Source organism: Seriola dumerili, unplaced genomic scaffold (assembly GCF_002260705.1).
Source record: "Seriola dumerili isolate Sdu_G_001 unplaced genomic scaffold, Sdu_1.0 BDQW01000432.1, whole genome shotgun sequence".
Lineage (NCBI taxonomy): Eukaryota > Metazoa > Chordata > Actinopteri > Carangiformes > Carangidae > Seriola > Seriola dumerili.
This window is the reverse complement of record NW_019174687.1, coordinates 316940-342084: the sequence shown is the minus strand read 5'-3', so window position 1 is coordinate 342084 and position 25145 is coordinate 316940. Positions and strand designations below refer to the sequence as shown.

Genomic DNA, 25145 nt, shown 5'->3' with positions numbered 1-25145 from the left:
TCCTCATCCTTGCACCCACTGACAACCATGCAGCATCCCTTCCAACTTTGCTGCTTCTCCTCTTCATAGAAGTTATTATATTATGCTATGTTTGTGTATAATCTCATAAATAGAGAGTCAGGGAAACATCAATCATGGCATACCAGAGCATATGTTTTATCAGCCAAAAATCTCTCAGTTAAAAGGTAATCATCAGAAATGGGAAAACATATTGAAGTGTATCACTTGGTCTTACGATATGTATTGTGTGGTCCCCACCAGCTACTTTTTGTTTTTGCATCAAAACAGGGGTAAGAAGCCATTCAGTCAACCATACTATCCCATACTTTGTAATGCAAAGGGCACAATTGCCTTTACTATACTTTCTTAGAGATGGCAGCAGTTGGAGTTGACACTAGTAATGCAGAGGTAGAATATACTCCACTTGCATTGAATCATGGGTGTATCACTATTTCAGTTTTTCTGTAAAGCGTGGAGAAAATAATCGGAGTTGCTGACAAGATGATAATGTGCTAACACAACCAACATGAACACCCGAAAAAACTGGCACGAGACCAAACACTACTGAAATAATTTTCTACCCGTTTTCCACAAACCAGTGTACGAGATAAAAAAAAAAAAACTAAAGCAACTTGGCAACTTCATTGCAACTTAGCTATGGCCATTTTCTGAAGTCAAAAGCAAGCGCTTTAGTGAGTTGCTATCAGTGCTGGAGCTGAAAAACCAAGTTCACTTTCCTAGTGGGGTCACACCAAATCTCTGCAGAGAAACCACACAAGATCTTATGAAGAACTTGGTAGTGGCTAACTACATTTAGCTAATAGACGGGCAGACCCTGCACCACTTAGTTATATCACAATAACAGCGAACATTATGAGGGGAACTGAGAGATGGCTTCCTACAAAGCTCTGTTTTAATCATACTTGGGAGCTAACGTAACTGGCAGGTATATATTGGTTTCTAATTTTAGGTTTCTATTTCAATTACAAATTATATTTCTTTAAGATAATTTATTTTTTGATTTTATATATTTTCATTTATTATTATAAGATGAAGAAAAGATATGAAATATTGTTTCCACTTTGCTTTATGCTTATTTTCTTACATATCAAATCAAACCAGTGCCAGAAAAAGGAAAAAGAGAAATAAAGCACAAGTATTCTTTAGTCACATATTGTTGCCATTGAACTTTTAATTTATATTGTGATTGAATTGTAAACCTCATATCGTGTATCAAATGGAGAAAAAAAAACAAAACACATCTCATCCCAAGTAATCAGTTGGGAAAATAGACAACTTTTCCTAAAATATTCACCCAATTTCCCTTTTTACCATTTAATCTTTGTCATTTTGTAATAAAACATTTGCTTGTTGGAGGCTTTTTGGCCTATTTCAGCAAAATCAGTAACTTAGTAAATCTGATCTGCTCTGGGTTTTGCCATGGCTTGGAAAATAATATAATCTACAAAAAGTTTTAGCAGTTTGCCTTTTTGAAAATACTTTCTCAGACTCACTTGTCAATTGAAATGAAATATGTGGTGGTTACTCTGATCAATTTATCAAATCAGTTTTAATATTTTGTTTCCTTTGAGTTTTGCTTGGTATACACTGCTCTTTGCAAAAATGGCCCACACACTTACATTGAAGCCCTGGCTCTTTAAAATATACTACTTGAGTCCTGATGCAGTTTGAGAGACTAGCATCAACAGTGTGAGCAAGGCCAAGCTTGCCATGCTTTCCAATGGAACTGAGGCCCCACTGATGAGTATTGACTGCCAATCCAAAGCTGATATGTTCCATCTCAGTGCCAGATCATTTAAAGACAGTGTGAAGTTAATTGATGCTGGCAAACATAGGGTTTGTTGTTAAAGTAGCATCAAGTGCCAGTAAGAGTGATTGTTTTCCACCACGGCTCTTTGTTCCTTGTCAGTTTCTATCTAGTCTCAAATGACAGGTGGTCGCTTCACTAACTGAGCTAAGATGTTTGAATGTTATGTGTTGAAGATGGGACTTCAAATGATAAAAAGAAATATTATTTGTTGTAATGTTCAGTACTGTGCTCTTCAGTTTAACATTTCACATTCCAGTCATCCTGTTCTCCACTGAGAATGAAGGAAGGGGTTCGGGGATGGCTACTGTTGTCCAGTGTTCACTGTTAGCATGTGTTTGTATGTATATGCACATGAAGAAGATGTATTATTTCTCCTAGCTGCAAGTATGCATGCATGAGTGTGTAGTCAGAGCCATTAAGTCAATCATGGCAGTTTTTAGTTGCAGCTATGTCGGTTCCACAGTCCTGCCCAGTGGCCAGTGACAGTGACTCCAATCCATCTGGCTGGTAGATGTTTGGTGTCCCACGATGATGAAATCGTGCAGGCCTGGAAATAATTACAGACCACTCTTCATTACAGAAAAGGGCTACCACATGTTTCCCTTCCCCTGACCACACTACCAATGGCTCTGTGTTTGTGTCTTTCAGTGCTTTTCAGGGTCCCAGTTTGGTAGTCTCTCCAGTATGGCCTTATGGTCCACACCCACACTGGCCACCAGTCCTCCTTTGTTGAGTGGTGGTCCACTGTAGTCGATGTCCTGTCCCTTTAGGGTTGTCATGTGGCCTCCTACGATCACAGTGATACCGATCATTGGTACAATGTACTACACACAGTCATTGCAGAGATGATAGACACACACATAAAAAATTTACAAAATACAACAGGGCTAAGACATTTATCTATTTTAAAGTATCACTGACACAGATTTGTTTATGTGTGCATGTGTGGCGTATGATATAAGTATTTTTATAAAAAATATCAGTGCTGTACAAGCATTTAGCAGAGAATAAAGAAAACCTATTTTCTCCATCAGTTTCTTACTCAGTCTTACATGAAGAAACTATAGCCACGTTTTGACCAAAAAGTACCTGGAACTAAAAGTTCCTCAAAAGGTTCCTGGTTCCTGGGGAAAGTTCCTGTGGAACTAAAAGTTCCAGGTACTTTTCTTCAGGAACTAAAAAGTTCCTGTTGCCCATTGTTGTCTGCGTTTCAACCGCAGCCTAAAGTCCTGGGAAGATTATGCAAATCAGACTGATGACGTATGGAAATGTAAGGCAGGTAAATGCACTACACCTCTAGCAGTAGATGGCAGTAGAAAGAAGACGAAGGCTATACAACACATATACAACTGGTCCACTCACTCGGGTTGTTGTGGTCCTTTATTTTTTTCTAGTCCTGTTTCAGTTTTTCTACCTTCTACCTGTTTTGCGGCGTGGAAAATATTGAGCTCACTCAGTGCTAGCTTTTAAACATGGCAGGTTAAATATAATGCAGCGAGTACTTGACCAATCAGAAATGTTCAGCACTTGCGTCCACACCCCCCAAAGTTCCCGAACCTTTGGAAAGTACTACCTCCCAACCAGGGACTTTTTTGGGGGTCGATCAATTATCCCGAAACTAAATTTAGACCCTGGTTTCTGCAGTTGAAACGCGCATAGTTCCTCAAAAGGTTCCTGGTTCCTGGGGAAAGTTCCAGCAGTGGAGACGCACCCTATTTTAGGTTGAATATAAAATAAATAAAAATAAAATGGTTTTCTTCACATTGGAGATATCTGTATCTCTGTTTTTGTATGTGCTCTCTCTCATTGGTTTAAACTGAGCAGGGCTCGGTTGGAAACATGCGATGTTAGGATTTACCAACATTTGAATCAGAATCTGATAACATTTGATTGACAGGGCAACTGTCATCGCATCACATCCACGTGTTCTTGATAAAGCAGATTAGCTTTGAGTTTTTTTTTGTTAAGTATATTTTTTGGGCTTTTTTTTATACCTTTATTTGATAATACAATAGAGAGACAGGAAATGGGGAGGCAGAGAAAGGGGGAATGACATGCAGCAAAGGCCGTCCGATGCGGGACTCGAACCAGGGCCAACTGCAGCGAGGACTGTAACCTCTACACATGGGGCGCCTGCTTAGACCACTACACCACTCGACGCCCCTAGCTTTGTGTTTTATGGTGTGAAAGTCTTTTTTGTTTGATTGTTGCTTTGTTTTGAAAGGGTTATATAAGCTGAAATGTAGTAATTTGATCATCATAAAAATCCAAGATGAAATTGAAAAGGACACCAAACAAAGGAAAATAACTTCTGTTGCATTACCCAGTGCATTTAGTAGAGCTGCACCAGCACAGATGTCCCATTTCTTAATGAAGGTGGTGTGGACGTAAACATCTGCCTGGTCTATAGAACCCATTTCATGTGCAGGCATGTCCAAGAGTGACAGAACCTTATATCCTGAGAGCAGGGGAGAGAGTGAGAGATAGAGAGAGAGAGAGAGGGAGAGGGAAAAAAATGAAACCAATCATAACCATTGATATGATTAGCTGCCTCTTAATTACATATCATCCTTTTGTACACAGGCCTACTAATGTAACCTGGCACAACTCACAGGTAAAGGTAACCGTTGACTCTAAACTAAAATGCTCCGGCTGGATGTGGTGTGGAACTATACACCGGAATCTGGGGCCCTTCAGCGTGATCAGCTGTGATAAGTTTTAAAATTTGGTCCATAGCATCAGTTCTCGTCTGAAAGCGTGTTGTAATGCCTGACAACTGCATTTGAGACACACGAGCCCCTGCCCGTCCCTCTTCAGACAATAGCTCTCCATTAAGCTTAACAACAAGACTAGGTCAAAATATGCATTAAGGTCCAATCCTGATCCTTTGCTCAATGGTATAACTGTCCCCCTGCCCTTTACTCTGGGTCAGTCTATTGCCTCAGACCCGCTCTGTGTGAGTAGGCTCGCCATACCGGAATTCCAATAAACCAACTCCACTACTGCTAACTTTGGAACTAAGGACTTGAGTGAATTTTCTTAAACAGCCCAGTGGCCCACAGTGAAGACTGTATGAATATATGTACATTTATTGGGAGGAAAAGGTAGTTTTCACTTGATATCATAGTTGAAGACAGCTTTTGAGGCTCAGATGTATGTGCAATGCTTCTAAATGTAATACATACATTTAAACAAACTCTGTACTCACCTGCTCCACCTGCTTCTGTGATTGTTGTGCTGTTTCCAAAAGCATCATGAATATAATTTTTGACTTTTCCAGAGTGGGAACGTGATACAATCACACTTGGAGGGCTTACACTATAGGACGACCGTGGACGCATATTTGATCCCTGACCCACAAATGCCCAGGCTGGGGGAAATATGGCAGGGAGGCAGAGAGACAAAGGGAATGGAGTGTTAGAGAGGTGGAAGAAGTTCAATGCATATTATTTTGGCAACAAACGTTTTAACTATTAAAGCTTAACTAAGCCAAATTTGCCTATTTCCCTAAATTGCTATGTAAGGTAAGCATTGTGATCCATAAATGCCAAAATATATAAACAGGAGAGACATTAGATCTTATGGGTTCAACAAAAACCTGAAGCATCTACTTCTGAGGTTGTCTAGAAAATACAAATGAACTAACTTGATGTTTAAATTTGATGAGTATATTAAAGATTATTGCTCAAAAAAAGCATCGAGCCACAACCAGAAACTAACCCATGTGAAGAGGCATCTTGATTAACATGCAAAAATTAAAGAGGTACTCATGCTTACCAGTGAACTCAGTGAAAGGCTGGTGTATCACCCCAATGACTGGTTTACCATCTAAAGCCACGCATACCATCGTGGTCACATACTTCACAAGGTTCTCTTTGGAGACAGAGATGGGCAGATACAGAGACAGTCAGAAGAGAGATACAGGGCATCAATAAGAGTGGTAGAATTTATCAAATCTACTCGTCCGTAGTTATCCCTGTTATTAGCAAAGGTCATCGTGTTCACATTCAGGTAGCAGCTCCTCAGTTTTAGTCAGTGCTGATTGTTGCTTTTACCAATCAAAATGAAAACAGCAGGTCATATTAGTTGTTGCTAACTAACATTAATTACATGAGTAACTTCATACTGGAGACAGACTGGATGAAATCTTATCAAACCCCAAGTTATTTACAAAAGCCTAAAATGAATTAGTAGACTCTATGCTGTTTGAAAAAGGGTGTATTCATAAAGCACAATACTTCCTGGTCCTTGGTTAGGTCCCAAGTTGTCTTATGCATAATGTATGTTCTATGTTTAAAGAGATGCATTAATGTTATTTCTTTAAAAAATGCTCTTTAAAAAAAAAAATAAATTAAAAAAAAAATAAAAAATTGGAGAGTCCCTGTGCCCCAAAATATAAATGTAATGTGCGTCAGAGCAGTGATTCCCAACCTGTGGGCCGCAGCCCTCCGGTTGGCTGCGAAGGTATTGCAAGTGGGCTACCAAATCATTTGCAAAACAGTACTGTTCAAAACTCCTTTCATTGTTTTTGTTTTGGGTATTTCTGTTTTGTTTTTCCTGATGATAGTAATTTTAATGATGCTGACCGGACCACTTTGCTGACGGACCCCACCTGTACTTGTTTGCCATCTCAGTCTGATTGCGCACTAAAAGATCACAAATCTAAACCAAATTTTTCACACTCATTTTCACTTGCATATGTGAACACAAATCTAAACCAAATTTTTCACTTCAATTGAGCTCTCATTCTAAGTCTAAAAAAGTTCTTAGTAGTAACAGTTGTAACAGAAAAACACCTGTCAAGGTGTACCACATTGATAGGTGGAATTGTATTGTCCAATATAACTTCTAAAATGATCACTGAAATGAAGAATATTGGGGCTGAACCTAACAATTATTTGTCAATCAATTAATCTATCGATTATTTTTTCGATGAATCTAACAATTTTTTTATTACACAATTAATATAACAACAAAGTTACCCAAAATAAATTTGAAAAACATTTATATTTATATTTGAATATTTTTGTTTTTTTAATACCTTTGTGTTTTTCCTTATATAATTTTGAACAGTTTCACCAAGTGCTAAACATATTTAGAATCAGCATAGCAATAATAAATGTCACTCAATAAAAACTTTAGTACAGTATAATAGAGGTTAATAGTCAATAAAACAAAAAAATCAAAAAACAAACCTTGAATTTTTCCTTAATTTATAGATAAAAACACCATAATAAAGAAGAAAAAATTCAACATAGAAAATTTATTTGTTTGAGTTGTTCTAGAGTTGATTTGAAGTTTCTATCTTTATCCGTTCATGAGATATGCTCATTCTCTGGAGCAGTATTCATGGGTGTTTTTTGTCTGGTCCTTGAAAAATCAGCTCCAAATCCTCCGCTGCACTAAACATTTGACTGTCACATTCTTCTGTCTTTATTCTGTCACTTCAATAAACTCGAAACAACTTCTCCTCACTTTGATATCAGAGTAAAACAGCACTGCTCCCATTCAGTCTGGGTATAAAGCCAAGGCAGGCCAAGCCTCTGAATCAGACACTCTGATTGCCTGTGACCTCACCCACTGGAGCCATTAGGAATGTCCGATTCAGTCATGTGACGCTAAACGTCACATCAAAGAATGCAGAACAGAATCGATCAATAAACACACAGGCAGAAAGCAGTAATGCACCAGAAAAACGGTAAAACTACTCCAATTATTTAGTAACTTTCAATGTTAGTGTCTTGATCTAAGTCAGTGATGACACACAGACAATCCAGGGTTTGATTGAAAGTGCAGATCATTTAGTTTAAGGACAAAAAACGGCAAGTCTCTACCGCAAACGGTCACGGAACAATGACGCTCTACAGACAATGTGAAGTTTGGAAGTGTATACGCTCCCACAGGCTTAAGAGGGTTAAAACAAACAAATATGACAAACAAAGTATGCACTGCAGGGCATTATTCCCCAACAAAAAATAGCCCAGTCTTAACTGGTTATCTGTGTTTTACAGTCAGATATAAAGTCTCTCAAAAATAAAGTTAAGCTCCAAGTGCTTGAGCATGGCGGTAGTACTGCTGTCATAAGCCATTTCTTAATTGCAGAGCTTGCAGAGCACCATGTTGTTTGGTCCCTGCTTAAAATACTCCCACTTTAGATGATCTTGGGCAAAGTTTTTTCGCTTCAGCTTGCTTTTCAGTGGAGTCCATGCTCTGACTAAGCGCAGCTATCTTACTTCCTTTTTGCGACACACATTATGTAAATCGACATATTTACATAATCTATTATGTCGATAACGTTGACGCCTCGCCCCAGCCCTAAAGAATATGTAACTGTAGTAACACACACCTGTATATTCCTGTGTAGCATCTAGAGGATCAATCCACACTGTGATGCTCTCAGCAGGAACATCCTTGCCTCCCTCTATCTTGTCTAGTATGTCAGCTGGAATGTCCCGGCTCCAAGTCGCTGCCTTATCCACCATGTTGTCGTGTTCCTCACTGTTCACCTGAAAACAAACACATGCAGACAGAATTATACATCCTGGGGCTTTTAAACTTTAATCAGTATGTGGAGGTATCTTGCAAATAAGCTTTATGGTCTTTTCCAGTTGGACGGAAATCTAAATGAAGCAACTCCATGAATGACGAGACCACCACAGATTTCCTCAGGGTCCATCTCCAATATCACAAATTAAAGCCTTGGTTCTGTGGTTTATTGCTTTGTTGCTCACGATAGTCTCCAGCAGAGTCCTGCATAGGGTCAGGTATACAACAGGTTACTTGCAAAAATTTTGTGTAACAGGTAAAAAAAATACATTTGTAATAATTCACAGGTACAGGAATGGGTAAAAATAAACTAAATATGGGTGGGCAGCAGGTGAAATAAACATGAGAAGGAAAATAATAAAACAAGCCAAAAAAAATGTAAACACCTTAACCACAATTTCTTTTCTCAATCCAAATTAGACATCATGATTTATTTGGTTGGACTGCTCATGGACCAGCACTACATCCGTGAATGTCCGTGACTCAGTAAGTGATGAAGGTACACCATCCATCGGCCAAGTGTTGGCCTTCTACCATTGGATGTTGCTCTTCAAAAATGATTTTGCTCTAACAGTTTCTGGGGTATTTACAGCAACAACTGTAATTCCTCAAAAGGTGACCAGGGGCTTTATTTTCCCTCAACTGTTAAAGTTAACAGGCTTGTACTAGAGGCGGGCAGCGGGCATATAATCTAATATATTATATTATATATATATATATATATTCTTTTCTCAATTAATATGTGTACATACAATGCCTTAATTTGATCTGCTCCTGTTTGCCCTGTTAAAGTTACTGTATTACACATTAAAACAAAGCCCACACACTGCTTCAAATTAATAGCATTTGAGCGTAACGGCTTTTAATGCTGTGCTGATGTCCTACAGTAAACCCACTATCTAATTTCTGGTTGCTGGTGTTTCTGTTGTTCCCTACCTATTCACATCTGCTAGTTTCTTTAGCTTAGCAGTTACTGATGGTTTCCCTCTCTTAATCCCACTCTCCTGCTATCTCTTGCTCGGTATGTCTAATAGAGGTGACACGACACTAGAATTTCAAACTCAATACTGATACCCAGGAAAATACTCAATACCATTTTTGATACCCCGGGGAGAAATCATGACCCTAACCCTTTTTTAATAAAGATTTTAACAATACAAACAATAATATAAATGACAACGCTATTTTTAGGTTGTCTGAGGCAGTGCAAAAATATATAAATATATATATTATATAAAGTATTCAGTTTATTTTCTGTGCTTCTGGTCAATTGGCACCATATTTTCCTTGCTGATCAAATAGAGTTAGTAGGGTATGCTGCCACTGTTTCTGTCTAGTTGCTGGTAATTGTGTTATTCTGTTAAATTAACACTGTCTATTAATGTTAGAGACGTGCAGGACTGATAACGTTTGCTGCCTAGCTCCCACATTAATGTTAGTCGTTTTATTATTAGCCATAGTCGCTGGCTTAATGATAACTTAACAGATGGCTAATGTGGCTATCGGCTAATTGCTAATAGTTAAACAGCTAACATTAACATGTGCCGCCTGCCAGGTGAAATAATAAAGCAAAACTAGAAAATTCCAGGGAAATTTTGAGTGCCACGGGGGCTACTGCCAGGATGAGTACATTACTTATTTCCAATGTTCAAAAGCCACCCTGATCATATTGTGGTTTTGAGAAATGTCTTGATATAAAAGACTCTGATATAAAACAATGTCACATCCCTCCATCATGTATTATGTGGGAAATATCTCATATTCTGTGTTGTTGTTTTTTTTTTTTTTTATAAAACAAGAGGCAACATGTCTTCAAACTGGCATTTAAAGGGTTAAAATCCTGAAAACTAATAAACATTTGGTAGGTTTGAGCAGAACTGAAGTGGTTTAAGAGATGTATGCAAAAAAAAAGCAGAAAAAAATATTGATATATGATAATTTTATAGCATTTTCTTTGTGTGTCCTTTTTTTGGATGCAAGGAACCCCAGAGGGTACAAAATGTGTTACCAGTGTATAATAGACCTGTAACAGTAACTGACATTAGATTTTAAAAATATGTCAAAAAAGACACTTTCTTGCAGAAATCCATACCTTCAGCTGTAACACAGCCAAAATGATCAGCAAATCAAAAAAGAAAAGTGAAGAAAATGTCCAAAAAAGGACAGAGGGACCCCTGAGGGTTAATAAATCCCATGAACCGCTATTTAAATTACCACTATTATGTTTTTTTCGGTGCTAAATTTAACATTACTGGGGAGGAGAGCAACGCGACTAGAAGTGACAGCGAGAGAGGGCTAGTAGCTTCTCCTCTCCTCTGTCTCAGCGGAGACCGTCACAACTTCATTCACTCATTTAACAAAACAAAAAGAAAAGCAACAAAGGAAGCAGTAAATGGACTTACATATTTAAGACCTAACTAAATGTAATTTAAGACCTAACATGCGGCTAATGTAAAGCTAGCGGAGCTTGGAGAGTTGGTTATCTGGTTGCTAGGCACGCACACACGCACACAGGTCAGGAGCTGCCGTTGCCATGGCAATGTGAAAATCTGCCCAGAATTTGGCTTCTACATGGCTTCAAACAATTGCAAATTATGAGAAAACCGTTACTTCTTTTCAAAAACCGAAAACACCGTGACAGACACTGAAGCCAGAAGTTTCTTACAGTCTCTATTTTATTCAGATATTCCTTAAAATGAGTGAGTAAGCTCAGTGCGAAGACAGAGTGAGATTCTTTTGAAAAAAAAAGACGATTACATTAGGTGTCAATGAGAGTGAGACAGGTATTGCTGCCGGACTCGGCACCCCCGTTTAAATTTTGTGCAGACCCTGCCTGTCAAAGTTACATTTTATGAATCCCAACAACTATGTCTACATTTTCAGAAAGAATTATTTGTCTCCTTTTTACGGTTTGGCCGTGAGCTCGAGTTAAAAATAAAAATAAAGGTTATTTTTTACTGCTTCAAGCACTCTAGCCAACTGACGCTTTCACTCTAACTTTGAAGAAAAAGTGATTTGCACTCCTCCTTTGAGTGCTCAAAGTTTGAAAAGTTTACATGTTATGTAAAAACAGTTCCTATGTTTTTGAGAGAGCAGAAGTTTTCCTCCGTTTTATAGTTTGAATCACATTTCTACGTGCAGGTATGAGAGAGCTGGGTGACTCAGAAAAAAGGTGAAATTTTGTAGAAAAAAGGTGAAATTTTGTGGGTTTCTAAAGAAAATTCCAATGCATTCCTAATGCATTATTTATTCCCAGTTTTTTGGGAATAACTTTGGGGAAAATTGGAATTTTAACACCAAAAGTCATAGCACCCCTTTCGGGATCAAGACACACGTTTTGATGTATATATTACTGGGGTTTTCTCAAAGGTGCGGGACGAGTTACGCGCCGAAATTTGGCGGAAGAATAATAAACCCGAGGCACTCCTCTCAGCTATTCTAGCTGTAGAGGAGTGCCTCGGAGCTGAGCACCCGTGGCACTAATTATCGCGAAATAACTTTTCCTCAATAGAATTAAAAGACATGGTCAATACAAAGTCGATCAAACTCATTCATCCATATTTTGACAGACAACATGAAAAGCCAATGATAATGAGAATAGCGCTGCTCCGAACCTATCATGCCTGGAATAGAGTTAAAATGAAAGTATGAAATGATAAAAGTTATAATGTTCTAAAGTATATTTATCATATTCAACTTCTGACAGAAAATAATTAATATTTAAACCAAAATTAACCTTATCATATCTTCACATCTCACTTAGGAGTAAAAAGTTCTGATACTGAGCTTTACAAGTGCAGGACGTTTACGTGCTTCCAAAATTGAGTCCATGTAGGACTCTGATCTCTAGTTTGGGATTTAACAATCTCTGATTAGTGGAACTGGTTGTGATGAGCCCTTTCATCCCACATCTAACAGACAAGTTTTCTGTAACATCACTGTTTCCACAGCAGAAAAGTCACGAATGAAAGAGTGAGAACACTACAGCAATATGCAAAATAAAACAACTTTTACAACATCGACAATGGTTGTGCTCACCATGACATCTGGGAAGGTGTTCCTTATGAGGTTATACATCTTTCTATGAGACTGCAGGTCACCCAGAGTCAGAAGCTCACTGGCTCCCTCCTTTGTCTTACCCTTTGACCTCTCCTTCAGATTATTTTCATCACGCACCTTCTTCACCTAGGGAGGAAGAACACAACTCACATGGTGTTTATTCAGTTTAAGGACCCCAGATGTACCTAAATGTACCCTGTGGTTTCTTTAGAGACTACAGTCAAAGTAATATTAAATGTTTGCATTACAATGCTGACAACTAGTTTGGAAGGTTCCATAAATGGCTGAGCATTGCACAGGGAAACATCACTTTAAGTAAGCTATACAACACAACATTGCTTAATAACTGTATAAATCAGGATTAGAGATGCAGAGATGCACCAATCAATAGGCCGGTTTTCAGTGTGATCAGCTGTGATGCGGTCATCAAACACAGTCAACGAGAAGTCTCAGATATCTGATTTCTGGTCACATTTTCATGTCGCACACACAACAGCACAGACACAGCTACATACACAACATGCTGTCAGTGTGGAAGTTCTTCACTATGAGTGAAAAAGACACAAAGCTCACTATTTGTAACAGCTGTAAGGCCAAAGTAAGTGGTGTGTTTTGTTTGTTTGTTGTTCCGAATTTCATTTAACAGTCATGCCATAAATTATCCAATAACTATAGATTTAAATTAAAGAAGGAAAATATGGAGTAATAGAAGTGCCATTAAAAAGAATAAAACTGTAAAAGAATAAGAAAATAAATTTGGAAATATAAAGAGGAATGAATAAAAGAATTAAAAAATATATTTTACCTATTGTCTTTTGCTTTTACTTTATAGCTTTTGCTTTTATCTATTGCTTTTCCTTTTGCTTTTACCTATTGCTGTTGCTTTTACTGTATTGTTTTTGCTATTGTCATGTTATTATTATATTATCAGGAGGCTACGTCCTGGAAAAGCAGCAGGCCAGGATGGTGTGTGTCCGAGGCTGTTAAAGGACTGTGAAGCCCAGCTGGCTGAGCCTCTCCAGAGGATTTTCAATTGAAGTTTACAAACAGGGAGGGTCCCAGTCCTGTGGAAAACATCATGTCTTGTTCCGGTACCTAGAGTAGACGAGATTAATGACTACAGACCAGTGGCCCTCTCATCAAACATCATGAAGACCCATGAAGAGCAGCAACTTCTCCACCTTCTGAGGCCACAGGTTGAACATGCACTAAACCCCTACAGTTTGCCTACAAGTAACATATTGGAGTAGATGATGCTGTCCTTTACATGCTCCGCCGGGCCCATTCTTACTTGGATGAGCCAGGTGGTTACATGAGGATTATGTTCCTTGATTTTTTAAGTGCATTTAACACCATCCAAACCCGCATTCTGAAAGACAAACTAGAGAGGATGGGGTGGATCCCTGCTTCACGTTCTGGATTGTGGAATACCTGACAAAATGACCATAGCATGTCAGGCTGTGTAACTGTGTCTCAGGGACAGTGATGAGCAGCACTGGGGCTCCACAGGGGACTGTTCACCCTGTATACAGCAGACTTTAAATACAACTGAGTCCTGTAACATCCAGAAATACTTGGATGACACAGCTATTATGGCGTATATCAGGAACGGGCAGGAAGAGGAGTACAGGGATCTGATGATGGACTTCAGTGAATGGAAGGACAAGAACTGCCTCCTTCTGAACACCTCCAAGTACAAAGGAGAAGGTAATCGACTTTCGGAGGTCTAAGCCCAGCCTTCAGCCAGTCAACAATCGAGGGTTGCTGGCCACAATCCAGCCATCAACCACAATAACTTTGCAAAGGGCGGGGCTTAGATAATATTGGCCATAACTCATTAACCACTGCTCCGATCATCAAAAAACTTGGTCTATATCTTCTGGCTGGGACAGAGAGTAGGCATACTAATGAACCAGATCTCTAGGGGGCGCCATAAATGCCAAAACCACGTACTTAAAAATTTGGTGAACAAACTTTCACCAAAATTGGTACACATGTTCTAGAGGTGCGTATTTATGAAAATCTTAAGTGCCATATTGATTGATGAAAGTGGGCGGGGCCTATTCATCAACATGTGCCATCTTAAGCCTTTGCTCAATTTCCAGAGAGCTGGAACAAGCCAGACACACAAACATTGGTATCATAACAAATGGTGTGTAAATGCTTCACAAAAAATATTATGCCATTCGGCCATATGGTGGCACTATAATTAAGAGTTAAATTGGTACAAGATTTGAAAGACTGCCCCCCCCCCACACCGAGAGACCCATCGTCTTCAAATGTACCTCTCAGCAACAGGTCGATATTCTCTACAAAAAGCCTCTGTGAAAATAGCAACTACCATTATGGATTTGAGCTAATTAGCATAACATTTAAAGCAGTCAAATGAATAGAACTTCTAGAATTTTTGCTTTATCAATACCAGATTTGGTATACAGCCTTGGGCGACTGAGAGGCACATTTCTATTACAAATGAGTGAGATCAGTCGGAAAACATGGACGCCATCGACTGAAATATCTCTGCAAAGGGCAGGGCTTAACTAATATTGGCCATAACTCATTAACCATTTGTCTGATCATCATAAAACTTGGTAGATGTGGAGAGGATGGTTAGTATTGTCAAAGATGGCCTCATCTTACATTGAATGCATCTTTCCACAACAGTCCTGAGTGAGTCCAGACTCCTGCCAAGCACAGACCCAGCCTTTTTGACCAGCTTGTCCAGTCTCCTTGTGTTCGGACATGCTGCTGCACCAGCAGACTGCATCATTGTGAATCATTTTACTGCAGACGTCAAAGGACCTGAGCCTCCTTGTAGGCAAACTTTAGGGGGTCTAGTGCATGTTCAACCTGTTGCCTCAGAAGGTGGAGAAGCTGCCGCTCCAGGGTCTTCATGATGTGTGATGTGAGGGCCACTGGTCTGTAGTCATTTATCTCTGCCAGTCGGCCTACTTTAGGTACTGAAACAATACATGATGTTTTCCACATGACCGGGACCCTCCCTGTTTGTAGACTTAAATTGAAGATCCTCTGCAGAGGACCATGTTTTCGACTATCTCAAAATTCATAAAATTCTATTAATTTTACTGTTTTTCAAATTCTGCAAATTGGCAAAAAATTATCCGAGCGCACTTTAATGGTCCAAGAGGCTTTTTTGTAGAGCACATTGAGCTGAACATGTTTGACAAATTTCAAGTCAATCAGACAAATGATGTGAGGGGCGTGGCCTTTTGAAAATGACTTTTTTGAGCCTTAATTTCAGCGCCACCATGTGGCCGATTGCAGTCATACTTCTTGGGCCAGTAGAGCACATCATTTCCAGGTACACGGCCAAGTTCCGTGTTTCTTGCTCTTTCCAGCTCACGGCAATTTGAGCCGCAGCAGAAGGCAACTAATAATTATAGCGGCAAGCGGCAATTCGCGGGTTCTAACCGTTCTTCGCTCAACTCAGAGAGGCAGCCAAATTTTAGCTACTTAATGCTTTGGTATACCTACTCGCTTTACAACCTGAAGATATCTACCAACTTTATGATGATCAGACAAAGGGTTAATTAGTTATGGCCAATATTAGCTAAGCCCCTCCCTTCCCCAAGATATTTCGGTCGATGTTTTTCGATGTGTTTCTCGCTCATTTGTAATAGAAATGTGCCTCTCAGTCATCCAAGGCAGTATACCAAATTTGGAATTGATTAAGCAAAAATTTTAAAAGTTGTATTCATTTCACTGTTTTTAATGTTATGCTAATTAGCTCAAAATCCATAATGGTAATCACTATTATAACAGAGTAGGGCTGGGACGATTATCCGACGTAATCGACGTTGTCGATTATAAAAATTATTCGACGTGGAATTTTAGTGTCGACGCGTCGTGTAAAACCAAACAGGGTAAATGTTCATAGAACAAAACCGGAACTTTCTAATGGGACCGTTTATATCCATCGTCTTTGGTTTACCTGGATACAAGCGCAGCGCAAGGGCTGGGACAACGCGGTGACGTAATTGAAGTCAATGACTACGTGAATGATTTGCGTCTGTGTAATCTATTTGAACGACATGGCGGCGTCTACCAGCAGTACGACGGAGCGTGTGGAGCAACACGCGGCAAAAAAGGCTCACACACGGTCCTCCAAAGTTTGGAAATACTTTAATCTTGACACCAACAGTGCGGTAGTCTGCAGACTCTGCAAAGTGCATCTGGCATATCACTCTAGCACGACAGTCATGCACGAGCACATAAAGAGGTGCAGCGAGTCAAGATGGCGGCAAAACTCCGTAAGTTATACAATTTGCCCCGTGTTGGACGGGGCAAATTGTTATATTAAATGACTAACTGTAAAATAATTGCAGTAAAATTACTGTTAGGTTAATAAAAAAAAATAATCGTTAGATTAGTCGAATAATTGAAAAAATAAGCACTAGATTAATCGTTTAAAGAATAATCATTTGGGACAGCCCTATAACAGAGCCTTTTTGTAGAGAATATTAAGCTGTAGGTGTGAGGTAAACTTCACGATGATATGGACCAGTTTTATGATGATCAGACCAATGGTTAATGAATTAGGGCCAATATTAGCTAAGCACTTGTAAAAATGTTTTTGTTGATAGTGGCCATGTTATTCTTGCTCATTAGGGTTCTAGCCCCGAAGGGGTTTTTGTTTAGGTTTATTATTGTTCTATATATATATATATTATTCTATATATTTTGTCTTCTGCCGTGGCTCAAATTGCTGTGAGCTCGAATGAGCAAGAAACACCAAACAATACCCAAATGACTGGGAATGATATGCGCTACTGGCCAAAGAGGTTTGAGCGCAATTGGCAACATGGTGGCGCTGTAATTGAGGCTCATTTTCAAAAGGCCACGCCCCTCACACCATATGTCTGTTTGTTTTGAAATTTGACACACATGTCCAGCTCAATGTGCTCTACAAAAAAGCCTCTTGGACCATTAAAGTGCGTAGTAACTATAAAAGTCCTTCTGGATAATTGTTTTGCTAATTTGCATAATTTAAATAAACAGTAAAATAAATAGAACTTTATGAATTTTGAGATTAGAAACACCAAATTTGGTACACCACCTTTGGGAGATGAATATACAATTTTCTATTATGAATGAGCAAGATTGGTCGAAAAACATGGCCGCCATCAATCAAAATATCTTTGCAAAAGGCGGGGCTTAGACAATATTGGTCATAATTCATTAATCATTGGTCCGATCATCATGAAACCTGATCTATATCTTTGTGCCGGGAGAGGGAGTAGGCTTACGAAAGCATTTTGAAAAAATATGTTCCTCAAAATCTGGTGAACAGATTTTTACTAAAATTGGTACATATGTTCTGGAGGCAAGTATTAACAAAAATCTTAAGTACCATATTGACTGATGAAAGTGGGCGTGGCCTATTCATCAATATGTGTAATCTTAAGATTTCGCTCAATTTGTAGAGAGCTGGGACAAGCTAGATACACGAAAATTAGTATCATAACTCCAAAGGGTGAGTAAATACTTCATGAAAAATATGATCCAATTCGGCCATATGATGGCGCTATAATTACAGTCAAAACTGTACAAAATTTGACTGGCTGCCCCCGCCACACCAAGCGTCCCATCATTTTCAAATGTACCTCTCAGCTACAGGTCAATATTGTCCACAAAAAGCCTCTTTGACAATAGTAACTACCATGACGCATTTTGAGCTTATTAGCATAACATCAACTTTTCGAATTTTTACTTTATCAATACCAAATTTGGTATACAGTCTTGGGTGACTGAGTGGCACATTTCTATTACAAATGAGCAAGATAGGTAAAAAAAAAAAAAAAGAAAAAAAAGGCCACTATCGACCGAAATGTCTTTGAGAAGGGCGAGGCTTAGCTAATATTGGCCTTAACTCTGGTCTGATCATCATAAAGTTTGGTAGATATCTTCAGTTATCTGGTGATATTTGTGTACATATGTCACTTGTGGTGCTCCATATGTTCTTGTTCCTTGTACCTTGCAGTCTCTGCATTTTATGCACATACATCATGTTTACTTTGTCATACCTTTTAACAGCTATTTTAGATGATACGCCCATGTTAACTGGTGAAAGTCATGACTCGGACTTCCCTGGGAAGTATCAATGTTTTGTGGGTGAAGGGGTATTTTCAGAGCTTTCATGAGGCAGCAAAGCCTCTACTGCTCTCACTGGAAATGTGAACCGATGCCTCTACCATGTCAAAAAGGTAGATCTTCATGTGGCTTTATTGTGTGTAAAGTAAGGAAATAATTAATCTTCCATCGCTTCAGAGAAACACATTACCGCATTTGCTAAGCTTCCATGCATTCTCAACTTCTTTCTTAAAGTTGGCAGACATGATTTGAATGGAGCAAACTCTCAAAATGGATTTTCCATTTGATGAGCAAAAATTGTCCAACTGAGAATGGAAACAGCCCAAACGCTAATCAAGGCAACAGGTTGGTTTATATACAGTGCTCAAAAAAATTACGTGATCACTTAATATAACATATCAGATCTTGATGAACAAATTATTCAAGTTGAAAGTCTTTACTGATGTACATTGTATAATTTGTTAAGAACAAAATGACGTAACAAGGGTCAACGGACACCAAAATTATCAACCCCACTCAGGGCTGGATTCACAATCACACCGAAAATCAAAGTAAAACATTGAAATCACAGGCTGATCCAACCTGCATGAATTTCATCACAGCAACTCATAATGTGTACGCACTTCCGTCAACGTCTGGGCATGCTCCTGATGAGTTGGCGGATGGTGTCCTGATTCAAAATCACTTGTGCTTCCTAAATTGACAGATTGATCCCTGAGGTTTAACTGACTCTGTATTATACTGAGATGATTAAGTATTCCCTTAATATTTTTGAGCAGTGTATATTTATTTGTATTTTCTGCTAATGCTAGTACTGGTGTTTTGAGCAAGTGACATGACTAATGTCTGTAATCAACAAATGATTTGTCTGAACTGTGTCGCCAGTGTGGTCAGCATGACACACGTGGGAAATGGGTGAGGCAAATTTGGAGCCATTGGAGTTGATTAATGTCTTAAATTATGTAACTGCTATGCATGTAATCCTTTTCCCTTTTCTGTAAGACTGGGTGCACACTTTGCGAGAGATGGTTCCACTGGACCTGTGTCAGTGAACCACCTGTGGACACACTTCTTTTGCTGTACATGCAAATAGCATTTGACTTAAAATAAATACTCTTGTCAAACATACCTATTCTATTGTGTTTATTAAGTGATCACTGTTTGTAGGCCTATATAATTGTTGATTGTTTAATTGAAATTTCAAAACTTAGGTGAGGCTATTTGACACCAATGTGTAAATGCCTCAACAAATAGATAGTTACAATAATAACAAAAACATCTCCATTTTTTAAGGGGATACTTCCCAGGGAAGTACTTCCCAACCTGTGTCTTGACTATCACCAGTTAACATGGGTGTATCATCTGAAACAGGTGTTAAAACATGTGACATACAGTGGGGCAAAAAAGTATTTAGTCAGCCGCCAATTGTTCAAGTTCTCCCACTTAAAAAGATGAGAGAGGCCTGTAATTTTCATCATAGGTACACTTCAACTATGAGAGACAGAATGGGGGGAAAGAATCCAGGAAATCACATTGTAGGATTTTTAATGAATTAATTGGTAAATTCCTCGGTAAAATAAGTATTTGGTCACCTACAAACAAGCAAGATTTCTGGCTCTCACAGACCTGTAACTTCTTCTTTAAGAGGTTCCTCTGTCCTCCACTCGTTACCTGTATTAATGGCACCTGTTTGAACTCATTATCAGTATAAAAGACACCTGTCCACAACCTCAAACAGTCACACTCCAAACTCCACTATGGCCAAGACCAAAGAGCTGTCAAAGGACACCAGAAACAAAATTGTAGACCTGCACCAGGCTGGGAAGACTGAATCTGCAATAGATAAGCAGCTTGGTGTGAAGAAATCAACTGTGGGAGCAATTATTAGAAAATGGAAGACATAAAAGACCACTGATAATCTCCCTCGATCTGGGGCTCCATGCAAGATCTCACCCCGTGGGGTCAAAATGATCACAAGAACGGTGAGCAAAAATCCCAGAACCACACAGGGGGACCTAGTGAATGACCTGCAGAGAGCTGGGACCAAAGTAACAAAGGCTACCATCAGTAACACACTACGCCGCCAGGGACTCAAATCCTGCAGTGCCAGACGTGTCCCCCTGCTTAAGCCAGTACATGTCCAGGCCCGTCTGAAGTTTGCTAGAGAGCATTTGGATGATCCAGAAGAGGATTGGGAGAATGTCATATGGTCAGATGAAACCAAAATAGAACTTTTTGGTAAAAACTCAACTTGTCGTGTTTGGAGGAGAAAGAATGCTGAGTTGCATCCAAAGAACACCATACCTACTGTGAAGCATGGGGGTGGAAACATCATGCTTTGGGGCTGTTTTTCTGCAAAGGGACCAGGACGAATGATCCGTGTAAAGGAAAGAATGAATGGGGCCATGTATCGTGAGATTTTGAGTGAAAACCTCCTATCAGCAAGGGCATTGAAGATGAAACGTGGCTGGGTCTTTCAGCATGACAATGATCCCAAACACACCGCCCGGGCAACAAAGGAGTGGCTTCGTAAGAAGCATTTCAAGGTCTTGGAGTGGCCTAGCCAGTCTCCAGATCTCAACCCCATAGAAAATCTTTGGAGGGAGTTGAAAGTCCGTGTTGCCCAGCGACAGCCCCAAAACATCACTGCTCTAGAGGAGATCTGCATGGAGGAATGGGCCAAAATACCAGCAACAGTGTGTGAAAACCTTGTGAAGACTTACAGAAAACGTTTGACCTCTGTCATTGCCAACAAAGGGTATATAACAAAGTATTGAGATGAACTTTTGTTATTGACCAAATACTTATTTTCCACCATAATTTGCAAATAAATTCTTTAAAAATCAGACAATGTGATTTTCTGGATTTTTTTTTTTTTTCTCATTTTGTCTCTCATAGTTGAGGTATACCTATGATGAAAATTAGAGGCCTCATCTTTTTAAGTGGGAGAACTTGCACAATTGGTGGCTGACTAAATACTTTTTTGCCCCACTGTAGTTAACATGATGTAAGCGCGTAAAAATGTAGTGACTGCAAGTTACACTGGTGATAGACGCTTGATTGGTAATTATATTGCTGTAGCACCGCAGTATGAACTCCGTCATAGGCTTTCATACAAGTGTATATTGATTTTTTGGCCAGCAAGTTTCGTATTATTGTCTGCAGGCCGATATTGACACTGATATGCATTTTACATTAACTGGAGATGTTTAGTTTTATTTTGGCGACATCTTCAATATCTGGCCATGCTTCACAGACACACAGGTAGGCCGACAATGCTGAAAATGATGACTCTGCGAAACTGGAGCACCAACTCGCAGCTGCTAGGTGCCTGGCCAGCCTGTTGGATATGTTTTAAAAACACACATTTACCAACCAGAGCATCTCACTCCGAGGTTCCTGCCTCTCCTTCAAATAGTAAAAGCAAAAGCAATGTGGGAAAAGCAAAATCAATACATTAAAAGCAAAAATAATATGATAAAAGCAATAACAATATGGCAAAGCAATATGGTAATAGCAAAAGCAATCAGCAAAAGGTAAAAGCAAAAGCTATAGGTAAAAGTATTTTTATTTATTCTTTCATTCATTCCTGTTTACATTTCCACATTTATTTTCATATTCTTTTACGGATTTATTCTTTTTTTTTTTTTTTTTTTAGGATTTTTTTTTTTTTTTTTTTTTTTTTTTTTTTAATATAAATGGCACTCATATGACTCCATATGGAAATCTCTTTGGTTCTACGGTAGTTTTTTTTTTTTTTTTTAGACCAGTAGACATAATAAATCTACTGTGGAATATCTGTGTGTTCTAAACATGAGACAGCTGGTCCTAACAGATGATAATAAACATTACAGTCTTAAACATACAACAATTACTACTCAGAAGAATGTGTGAAATAAAGGAAGGAATGAATACACAACCACATCCTGATTGTTCTCATCCAGGATGTGGTTGTGTTTGGGAAAGAACATCCATCCTGGATGCTCTTACCTTTGTTTACACTGGCTATACAATGATTTTCTATTTTTGCTCGGAGGGATCAAACCATAATTTTATGGAGAGCTTACTTAACATGTGACCATTGAGTTGTCAAGGATAAACAATGATTTTACCTCTCTGCCACCTAGAACTGCAGCCTCCACTGAGACAGCCAACAAGTCCCTCAGATCCACTTTTCTCCTCTCTCTACAGGGAAGAAGGGAAAGAACAGAAATGTGTTAGACTAAAAACAGCCCTGACTGAAACAGGGGAGTAAGAAGGCAAGTTTTGGACACCGCCCCAGTATTTTTGAAAAGAAGCCGATACGCTGTGTTGATATTCACTATCTTACAATCAACCATTGTCATCTCAGACTGCAAAGATTCAATGCCTCCCCACAGACCACTCAAACAAAATTATTGTTATCTCCTAAGGTCAGCACAGGCTTAATAATATTTTCAAAAACCCTTCTTTTTATGTAATGAAAGGAGTAAGAGTTTACAATGGGTAAATGTTGTCTAAACACAGCCTAAATTACTAATATAAAATTGACAGAATTTTCATTAAAGTCAGGAAGAGTCTGATCAAAAAATAAGTAACACAATTACAAATCTGACCAGTGGCAGCTTTACTGACACTCTTTGATACTTGGGACACATCTAAACTGGTACTAAAAAAACATATTGAGGTTCAACATCTCGGTTCTAATTCAGCAAACAGGGTGACTTTCATTCGGGATTTATTAGTAGGGGGATTTTCTTGACTACTGATGTAATAGCTTGAGGTTCTTGAGCAAAAAACCTAGAAGGCTGTTTACAAATATTTCTGCCTGTCTGAATGTATTTCCAGAATTGAACTCTCCTGACAATTTACCACAATAAAAAAAGACTTAACTCGTTTCTCAAGTTGTGATAGTATTTTCTAGTCCAGATAACTTTAAATTACATATGTCCTTCCTCTTTTTGCAAGAATTAAGTATAAAGTTTAAATTGAAATATAAAACAATGGATATTGGAAAGAAGCATGAATATATATGAATATATTCAATTCTAGTTGAGCTTGCACAATTTCAGCAAATAAATATGCCATTTCCAGCTACCATCTTCCTTTCCTACTGAGAAGAGAAAGACTATTTTGACGTTTTTATTAAAATCACCAGGTCTTACTTTCTGGGACAGTATCACGATTTTGAGCTCTGTGAGTTGAAGGTAATGGTACTGGCTGAAGTCAGAACCTCAAACATAATAGCAGCTGACAAATATCTAATAATAAAAGGCTAAAGTCAGTCGAATGTTCATGCTAATTGATATAGTGATGACCCAACCTACATCACTAAATACCTACATCTTCAAGCTTGATAGATCCTAACCTGTTTTATTATTAACATGTAGTTCCAACACTTATACAAGAGACTGCACATCTGAAAGGTAAGGCTTTCTCTCACATCAAATGTTTTGTCATTTTCAGTTAACAGATTAGCTTCGTTACCACTGAGACAACTGAACTATGGCAAACATACGAGTAAACCCTGCACTACAGAGACGGTAGCTGCACCTACATTGAGGTAATGTGGCGTTACAACATGTACAGTAATGAGAGAAGTCTGACCTGAAAGCGGTCAGGTGGCTTGAGATGACCCCGGCATACAGGTGGTAGATGACGGCGACTCCCAGAAGGCAAAACACCGCAACACCGAGCGGTGACAGCCGAATACCCATCGGAGCCATCGCTGAAGTAAGATCCGCTACGTTAAATGTTGAGAATACAAAACCAAGTGCCTGGAGGTGCTCGTACAGTAACAGCCGAGAGATATGAGCTAGCTGACGTGGCTGTCACCGCCACCACGGTGTCTATAACCAGCTAACTGGCTGCTTAACACCGGTCGTTTCGTTTCCTGATGAATATGTCGACTGTCATACAGCAGGTAGCTGGAAGGCGGAAGAACCGAACCTGTCCACCGTACACGGGATAATTTCGATTAGTTGGCGAGCCGTTTACCATCGCCCGACGTCTTCACCCAGTAACAGACTGTTTGTTTGTTTGTAACGACATTCCGTTTCCTGGACAATTTGGTCGCTCCTTATTCTAGAGGTGAACTCGTTGAAACGAGCCAAGTGCTCACAGCTACCGAGGGCGAAACAGAACAATCACACCTCTGTTCAAGCATCTTTCCTCTCTACGTACACAGCACAGAGGTCACAGGCTGCTCGCTTCTCTTCCGGGTTATTATCATCATCATCATCATCATCATCCTCATCATGATGAGGATGAGGATGATGATTGGTGTCTTCTTCTGATGTTATTTAAAGGCGGTTAGCAAACAGCTTTTAGGTGCATTACCGCCACCTTCTGAAATGGAGTGTAGATCAGAATGATTCCAATCAATTATACTATATTCTTCTGCTAAGTCCAATCTTTTCCAAAAATGTGAATGTAGCTCTATACACCACATGCCGTGAATTCAATTGTAACGGTATTTTTAATTCAAGTTTTATAAGCTTTTTCCAATTTGTGTTTAAGAACCTGTCTTTCTTGCTGATATTGAGGACAATAAATACTCACGTTCTATGGTTTTATGTAAATTGCAATACTCACACGTACCAGTTGCATGTTTACCAAT

At 39.0% G+C, this 25145-nt stretch overlaps 1 protein-coding gene across 1 annotated transcript; it reads right to left on the bottom strand.

Moving 5' to 3' along the window:
- Positions 1-1162: 1162 nt before the first annotated feature.
- impad1 (inositol monophosphatase domain containing 1) lies at positions 1163-24756 on the bottom strand. Its single transcript, XM_022761795.1, has 8 exons — positions 24134-24756; positions 22660-22732; positions 12416-12562; positions 8178-8337; positions 5609-5704; positions 5040-5201; positions 4155-4289; positions 1163-2618 (listed from the first exon to the last, which is right to left on the bottom strand). Exons 1-8 carry the CDS (start codon positions 24250-24252, stop codon positions 2476-2478), a joined length of 1035 nt encoding a protein of 344 aa, XP_022617516.1. The 5' UTR covers positions 24253-24756; the 3' UTR covers positions 1163-2475.
- Positions 24757-25145: the final 389 nt, after the last annotated feature.